The sequence below is a fragment of the Simochromis diagramma genome, unplaced genomic scaffold (genome assembly GCF_900408965.1).
Source record: "Simochromis diagramma unplaced genomic scaffold, fSimDia1.1 OVJJ01000024.1, whole genome shotgun sequence".
Taxonomy (NCBI): domain Eukaryota; kingdom Metazoa; phylum Chordata; class Actinopteri; order Cichliformes; family Cichlidae; genus Simochromis; species Simochromis diagramma.
In genome coordinates, this window is record NW_024387332.1 from 1785988 (window position 1) to 1794931 (window position 8944).

The following is an 8944-nucleotide window of genomic DNA, read 5'->3' on the forward strand; positions in this document are numbered from 1 at the left end:
AATGAGAATAAGAAAGTAAAGTATGTCTTTGTGCCCCCTTTTCCCTGTTCATGCCCTATCGGCCCCCCTGGCTAAACTTTGCTAGATCCGCCCCTGCACAGTTACCAGCCGTCAGCTGTAGAAAAAGATCCTCGAGTAGAAAGTAATATTAAATAAATTCTAACAACAGATTATCAAGCTTAAACGTGCTGCTGTTGTTCAGCCGCTGGTTTCCTCTTTCTGGTGCAAAGTGGGCCAAAAACAAACAAGAGAGACAATCAGCTGATCATTGATCAGTTTCATGATTGAAGTAGCAGCAGGAGAGAGAGAGAGGCAGTCGCTCCATATATCGGTTGTTAAGGTTAACGCTGGAATGCTTCACAAACATTCAGAGATGAACTTACACACTTGCTTTCTTCTCTCTGGGATAACTTCCTCGGAGATGAAATGCCGGGTTGGTAGCGAGGCTACAAATGCTCAACCAGACCGCCGACAGGTCTGGCACGCCACAGCCGCTCTATCACGTGAGCACACTGCTCCGACGTGCTACGGTTATGAGCCGAGTTACGGCATGCCACAAGTTTTGTGAGGTGCTTTTTTTGATATTTAATGGATCGGATTACATTTTTTTATTTCTCTCGATATTCGATCCAGTAATTTAGGTCAGTATCGGACCGATACCGATACGTCATATCGGATCGGTCCATCTCTATTCTGAACACGGCGCCGCTCCGTGCTGTTGCTCTGAGAAAGTTTGCTCGTGGAACGAAGCCAGATCACTTCCAGAAGAACTAGTTAGTGTGACATGTGAGAGTAAAGGGAAGGGCGAAATCTCCCACCTGAACACACAAAAAGCGCAGTAGTGGAAATTATTCAGCGTTAAGTTTAAGGAGCGCAGGTGCAAATGCAGCTGCGATCGTCTCCACAGCTGTGCTGTCACGTTTGTGCTTGACGGTGGTGACGCGAGCAGGTGATCTAAGCTTAGTAGCGAAGAATAAATTAAAATGCAAACACAGTTTTCAGACTAAACTGAAATAATAACGAGGGTTGAAAGCAGGCACGCCAGAATCACGGAGCCAGCCTGCTGAGTGACTGCAGCATAGGCTGCTGTACCCAGTGTGAAGGGAAGGGGAATATGTTCCAGCACACGTTAGACTTATTACGAAGCGTGGACGTGAACATTCAGAGTCACCAACCCTGAATGCAGAATGATCCGGGCCTTGGTACAGCCCCTCAGGCTATCCTCCACCCGAAACGAGCTTTCAACCCCGTAAGGCCTCCTTCCCCTTAAAGCTCATTTGTGTTGTCCCTGAAAATTTAAACAGTGAGAGACATCTGCGCTGATTCATAGAGGAGGAAAAACCCAAACTGAAACTGAAAATCAGAATGAAACACTTTAAAAATGATCGTATTTATTACACAGTTTCATTTACGTGTATTTGCTGAAACTGGTCATTTCTGTTATTCGAACAGTTCTGTAAATGAACTTTTTACACTGCACATCCAGATACTTGCACGTCGTATTCAGCACTGCATCTATGATGGTGGTGCATCACAGGTGAGAGGTCACCGTCAAAGGTCACCATCACAAGTGAGAGGGATAGAGAAGTATACAAGTGTTAGAGTAACATCTGCTCTCAAAGCCTTTTTCATGGAAGGCGTTTACCAGCATGGCTTCATGGCAGAAGAATCCATCAGGGCCACGTCCCAGCTTTTTGAAAATGAATTCATATTTTCTCACTTTAAACATTTGATATTTTCTTGATGTCTTCTAATATGAAGAAAAATGGGATTAAGCGATTTGCAGACCGCCACATTCTTCTTTTATTTACATTTTACAGAGCACTCCAGCATTCACAACTGGCTGTGTCTCTTTTGGCCATATTGTGTATGGGTAACATGACTCGGTCACTAGCCATGATCTGTGTGTTCTCTGTTCAGGTGCGGGTTGTTGCTCCCTTCCTGGGTCCTCCCTCCGACTACGCTGTGGTGAAAATGATTCCCAATGAAAAGCTGCCGCCCAGGAACCTCCACCGTGTGCGAGTCGACAAAACTCAGGCTACGCTCAAGTGGCAGCCCCCCTATGACAGCCCGAGCAAACCTTTGGTACACTCCTGTCTCTTATTGTGATGATGTCAAACGATCAGAACATGGGGAATATAAAGGACTCATTTCACACCTTTTAACTTGTTCATATTTACAGTTGAAGAGATAGTAGGTAGCGTTCTCCTTGTATTAACATGTATTTTACAGCGAGGCTCTGGAAGGATTGTTATTTTAACCAAACAGTGTGACCACAGCTGGCTTTTTGTCCTGTCTCAGCATGTGGGGGACGTTTCTGTGAAGCACATTGGTCAGATTCAGCGTCAGTGAGGGACCCTGAAATCAGTAGGGCACTCAGTTCATATAGGTTTTAGTGATTATGCCTGCTAACGTATTGTAGCAAAAGTTGTCCTGGGTGAGTAAAGCCAGCTAATTCATACGATCATCCAAGGTTGATCTGGTGTCATATCTGCTCTTTTTTTAAAATTACTTAATCAGCTGATGTTAGAACATAAGCAGAGCCAGTGAAGCTAAGCTACAGCTAGCTAGCTGTATTGCTAGGAAAATCCTGAGCGGCTAGCTTAGGAGACAGACCACATTAGCTGCCAAATTACTTGGTTCATGACATGGACTTATTTTTCATGTCAAACTGTACTGATTTAAGACAATACTACAACATATGAATGTATAATATTAGCTATAACTTGCCTTTGTTTCTACAATTACAGTAAACTGCTGCTAGCTAGGTCTTGATGCATTCTCAGTCATCCAGGACAGTAAATCTCCAAAAGTTGATTCTGTTCATCTGGACGTAGCGTTTTGTGGGAGAAACGTTTCGTCACTCATCCAGGTGACTTCTTCAGTCTCAGCTGACTTTGATCAGTGGTCTTTGATCAGTGGGTTTTGGTCAGTGGTCATGAGAATTTGCATAATTAAGATTAAGGAACTGACCTCCCAGCCCGTTGTTCCTTCAGTGGGTTGTTTTCAGTCATTATGCAAATGTAGTGTTTATCAGATTGGGGAAACCTGCAGTCAGCTGAGACTGTCTCTCTTCCACAGCATGTCTTTATCCTGTCTTCCTTCTCTCACCCCAACCAATCACAGCAGATGGCCCCGCCCCTCCCTGAGCCTGGTTCTGCCGGAGGTTTCTTCCTGTTAAAAGGGAGTTTTTCCTTCCCACTGTCACCAAAGTGCTTGCTCATAGGGGGTCATCTGATTGTTGGGTTTTTCTCTGTATCTATGAAGCGCCTTGAGGCGACTTTTGTTGTGATTTGGCGCTATATAAATAAAATTGAATTGAATTGAATAGGATTGAGGAAACCTGCGGTCAGCTGAGACTGAAGAAGTCACTTGGATGAGTGACGAAACGTTTGTCCCACAAAACGCTTCGTCCAGATGAACAGAATCAACTTTTTGGAGTGCTGCTAGCTAGCTGTAAATTAGCTACAGAACATGTTTATGGCAGTATTTGTTCCTTTGTCTCATCCATGTTGTCATTCTAATAATACTCATACTTGAGCAGAGATAACAGTGTGAGATGTCGATGGTGACTATTCACGTATCCTGAACAACATTTAACACGGCAGTGAGTTAGTGCTGTAGCAGATGCTCCAGCTGTGTTCAAACGTGTATGAAACACAATCCTGTAACTCAGCCGATAAAAAAGAATGACCTCGCAAATATATTATTACCTGATAATCACAGCTTTTAACATCCACCTGATCTTGGATTCCCGTCTTGTTTCTTTAGACATATGCAATACACATGCGGGATGTGATTCGTAAGGTGGAGCGGGACTACAAGCTGACCACCCAGAACAACACAGTGGAATACGTGCTGAAAGGCCTGGAGCCTGGAGGGCGATACAGCATCTCTGTGCGCCTGCGAAACATGAGCAAGGAGGCCAGCTTCACCCTCAGCACAGGTATAACTGTGTGACTTCAAAACTCACAAACTCTTCAGTCACTGATCAACCGCCAACTTGTCCTAATCCAAGGAGGTTGTCCTCATATTCTTGCTCTAGTGTGACTGAGCTGTGACTGCCAACAGCCATGTGAGCATCGTGGAGTATAAATGGAGTACATCACAAACAAACCAGAAACACACACTTACAAACTGTAACCTCACTGATGTTTTTAGCCTGTGGTTTGTAAATGACCAAAGCTTCTGTTTGGATGGAAACTGTTACTGTTACAGAGGTGCATATCGGCTCTAGTTAACACTGACTGTTCAAAGGCCTGTTTGAAATCAGACAGAAACACGTTGACTGGCCTGAAATAGTAATGCAGATGTGATTCAACTGTAAATAGATGTCTAATTGTTCCTTTTGAATACGTTTAGTTTCATTAAAAATAAAAACATTAGCAATAAAGAAAGAACTCTACATTAAACACATTTATAGCTGAATTTGACTGATAGCTTGTTACTGTTGTTTTTTAAATAAGGAGTAGTGATCACAGTAATCTCAGTACTGTGATTACTTTGACACAGTGTCTGTTCTTTTTCTCCCGTCACACACAGAGAGCTGCAGCAGCCGGCGTTGTGCATGTTTCAAATCTAAATATTCTTTTACCAACTAGCTGAACTCATTTAATCATCTGGCTGACTGATTGCACGCATCCCTAAATATGATGTCTTATGTCGCTTCATGCAGAGCAGATTCTACTCCCCTGTGCTTACTTTTCATAAACTCTGCGTTTCCTGTGCTCGTAGTTCCTCTTGCGGCTCCTGAAGCCCTGAAATTTTTGACGGAGAAGGATCACATATATCTCTTCTGGAAGAGCCTGGCTGTCCGAGAGAAGGGCTTCAATGAGAGCAGGGTGAGATACCTACAGCTAACCACTGCTTTTGAATGTCAGCGACTGTGAGTGATAATAATGTGAGAGGTGCCACTGTTCTTACAGCAGAATGAGCTTTTCCAAGTGTTGATTTATGCTCTGCTCTTCTGCTGCTGTGGTGCTCCTCTGCCTGCCGGGGGCGCTGTTCACAGGGGTACGAAGTGCGTGTGTTTGACAGCGTGACCAACAAGACGTCGTCCCTGGGAAACACCACAGACACCTTCTTCAGGATCAGCAGCCTGCTGGTGGGACACAACTACACGTTCTCTGTCCAGGCTCGCTGCCTGCTCAACGGGCAGCTGTGCGGGGAGCCTGCAGTGCTGCTCTATAACCAGCTCATAGGTACCGCCCACACTCACCTGATGAACATTAAAGCTGTGTTGTTGCCATTCACATCTTTTCCACGTGTAGCGTCATTAAAGGATGAATCAAAAGAAACCCTGAATCTGACAGTCTCGAGCTGCTTGAGGCACTCACCAGCTTTTTAGCATTAAATTCAGTTTGATGCTGTCATTGTTTTTAATAAAAATCACTGCAAAAAAAGGCTCAAATGAATTAAAGTTACCCACAAATGTGAGTTTAAGTTGTTTGATTAGGAGCCATTTAGGAGCATCCCGGCTCCTAAATCCTGGGCTGTTAGCAGCGCCTTCATGCAGCCCAGAGAAACCTAACAGTATTCCAGGGATTACAAACACTTCATTTCTTTTCTGTAAATGCTTTTTTCCCTCCTGCACAGGGACCAGCGATGCATCCCGCAGCGAGGCCCACTCAGGCGACACGGCGGCCGTGGTGGTTCCCGTCCTCTTCCTGCTGCTGCTGGCTGTTTGTGGTGGATTGGTGGTTCTCTACCTCCGACACCGGCGGCTGCAGAACAATTTTACCGCCTTTGCCAACTCCCACTACAACTCTCGGCTCGGCTCGGCCATCTTCTCCTCCGGGGATGAACTGGGTAATTATTTCTTATCGATTTGAGAAACGAGACACGAATTGGAAAACGAGGTTTTTTATAAAGGTCATTTACATTTTAGGTTGGCGGAGGGATACATGTTTTTAATCATCTGCCACGAAGTTTCACCTTTCTGTTCAGTTTGGCATGACCTTTGACCCTAGCAGTTCAGCATGGTTGCAATAGAAGAGTCAGCCTGCCCCACCCTATGAAGCTGGTATAGCTAGCTCACGCGCTGCTAAGCTGGACCTAGCTTCCTGCTCTGACTGCAATAAAAACGTGGCCCAATGTGAAAAATGACCATAATTCTGACTTGAATTCTTACCTCAGTACGTGAGTTTCTCATTGGCTGCTTGCAGATGTTCAGTATGGTGAACTTCTTCTAAAGTGAAACAGCCAATAAAGCAGGGCGCATCGCCGTATGGCTGCTGTACTAGCGTGCAGTCGGGTCCACTTCTCTCTGGCGTGTTGACGTTTGAACAAATTGATTCCAACAGCCACGAAGCTTTCTAAACACGCGCTTTCCCTTTGTTAACAGGTGATGACGACGAAGATGCTCCCATGATCAGCGGCTTCTCAGACGACGTTCCCATGGTTATCGCGTAGCGTGGCGTCCCTGTCGCCCATTTCTCTCTGTTCCCTTCTTTCCTCTCCTTCAACCCTTTAGTCCCCTTCGCTCTCCGTCAGCAGTGCGGCACGACGGAGCGCAGAGCCACCGGGCGGAAGCTCGCCACCACCCCAAAGTCATCCGTGGGAATCCACCCCAATTAGCAGAAAAACGTCGAGAAAAAATGGAAATGTGTAAAGAGAGAGAAATATTTTTCAAATGTACATTGCACTTTTTTTGGATGCGCAATAACTTATTTTTTATAATGTTAAAAATATATACGGGGGTCAAAAAAGGAGCGGGAGGAAAAGGTGGACGCTGGAGCAAACTGTGAAGGATTTGAGTTTGTGGAGCTCGTCAGGGAAAGCGTGACCCTGTCGCAAACTCGCCGTCCATAGGAGGCGTCCATTGCTTAAAGCCAAAATAAGCATCCCGAGGCTGGAATATAGAATGCAAAAAACACACATTTAAACACACAAACATATAGACTTACGCTGTATACACAATGTTTAAACATATTTTGGTAAGAGTACAGTTTGTCCTGTGGCGGTAGATGTGACGTTGGTGCCCTGTGGGAGGAGCTAACTGTGGATCGTGGTTCCTGTTTGTCCTGTTGACGGATCGGGACGCACACAGGTGACTTTACTGACTGGTGGCATCACGTAGGTACACTCTTCTTTTCCACCAGCAGCACCGTGTTATGTCAGTAGAGGCGGCACGCGATTGGACGATTCCTGGCTTTGACACCCTCCCACCCTGCTAGCATCGCCGAGATCACCTGAATGAATTTGTAAATATCGGCTTTTAAAATGTCCTCTTCTTGTGATGCTGCACCACGTCGTTTGGTAAAATTGAGTTCTTTTGTGTTTCGTTTGTGTTGTTCAGGACCGCGATTTATTGTCCGCAGCATTTTGCCATAGCTGTAGTGCTCAAGGAAGCGTGTTTGGGGTTCTCAGGGAACTGTGTCGGAGCAGACACCAGCCCATCACCGCGGCCGTGGCTGAGGCAGCGCCGTCCGTCTGCTGAATACCTACAGAAAACTCCGAAGAGGTACCGGGTCGGCCGTGGGCACAGACTGCTGTGAGTGAGAGTCGGGCTCACTTTGTATCTCGTCGTTTTATTGTTCATCTGGCATCTTTTTAGAGAGAACTGTGTCCCTGTGGGTGGTCCCACACAGTCATAGTGGATTTTATCATGAGAAAATAAAACGGTCCATGCAGGGAAAGTTTGCAGAGCTTCACGTCCGACAGCCCGGCGTTGCATCAGGGGCAGAAAGTATAGATGGATGCGTTAAATATTGTGCTCCCGCCCTCCTCGCCTGACTGTGCCGCAGTCGGTTAGCAGACGTCGGCGTGTTGCCGTGGCGCCGATGGCGTTCTGCTTTTTGTTGACCTCGCTCATTTTGTTCGTAAAGACGTCTTCATGAATGTATTATGTATGGTCCCAGCTCGTTATGCTACTGTCCCCACCTGTGAAGTCAGTGCACACACGCTGCTCTTCGCCCCTCTGCAGTGGGAAACACAGCCTTTATGTCTCTGCATGCAAACTGCAGCTGTTCTGAAACCTTCCCATTCACTGACCCAGAGCGACAAACCGATGTTTCCTTTCGTCATCTCGTCCCTGGCTCGGATCATCAAACGGTGTCTGTGCTGACATTTTTCCTCAAGACTCGAGCTTGATTTCACGCAGCTCTGCGTCCTGTTCATGAGGCACTTTGTTCCGTTTCTTGGCCTTAACGACAGATTTTCTGGCATCGATGCTGTTTTTTGCTCTGTGGACTCGGTGTTCTCTGGTTTCTCTGTTTTGCCACATAATGCCTTATTAGAACACGTTAGGTTTCTATGTAATTTACTGTTTGTACAGTGGAACACAAGTGCACACGCATGCATACAGTCACACACACACACACACACACACTTGACCCGCATGCAAGGCTGAGGAGTAATTCACTGTTAGGGCATTTGGTTAATTTTGTCAGATCACTGCTCCTTTGCGCCGCGAGACGGCCTCTTAGTGTTTTAGTCAGGTTTCACTCATGTACAGTCTTCTTATTGGTTGTTATGTGCCCGATTGCTTCTCACTTCTTTTAAAGTGGACTCTCGTGAAATAGTTTGCTTCCAAATGTCATTCGGCGACGACTTTGACCATGTTGGAAGATGTTAATGTCTTGCTTGCTCGTGTTGGAGATTGCGAGGAAAATCAAATGTTTTGAAAACATTGTGAGCTGTTTCAACAAAGAAAAAAATAAACTTGCTGAAAATGAAACTGTGGCCGAGTTTCTTCAGTGCAACAAACCTGTGGACTGTTATTAAAACACATCATGTTCTCCAGCTGCGCTGCACGTGTGACTGTATTCACTGGTGAGGCATTTTAAACGTTCACAGGCGAAGTGAGGAGCACTGATTATCTCTTGATCGTGGCACCTTGTAGTGGGTGGGATGTGTTAGGGAGCGAGTGAGCACGGTGTCCTCACAGTAGATATTAGAGGCAGGGGAAAGCATAAGGACAGTAGTGCTGTAGCTCAAAGAGTTT

At 45.8% G+C, this 8944-nt stretch overlaps 1 protein-coding gene across 3 annotated transcripts in view; it reads left to right on the forward strand.

Annotated features, from left to right (window-relative positions):
• The window catches only part of sorl1 (sortilin-related receptor, L(DLR class) A repeats containing), an 86522-nt gene extending 77845 nt beyond the window's left edge, over positions 1 to 8677 (forward strand). For all 3 annotated transcript variants that reach the window (XM_040006461.1, XM_040006463.1, XM_040006464.1), the window contains 6 exons: positions 1921 to 2085; positions 3772 to 3946; positions 4735 to 4841; positions 5012 to 5201; positions 5596 to 5808; positions 6344 to 8677. In XM_040006461.1, coding sequence (XP_039862395.1) covers positions 1921 to 2085; positions 3772 to 3946; positions 4735 to 4841; positions 5012 to 5201; positions 5596 to 5808; positions 6344 to 6411 — 918 coding nt within the window. In that variant the 3' untranslated portion in view covers positions 6412 to 8677. The remainder of the gene's footprint in view (positions 1 to 1920; positions 2086 to 3771; positions 3947 to 4734; positions 4842 to 5011; positions 5202 to 5595; positions 5809 to 6343) is intronic.
• The last annotated feature ends 267 nt before the right edge of the window (positions 8678 to 8944 follow it).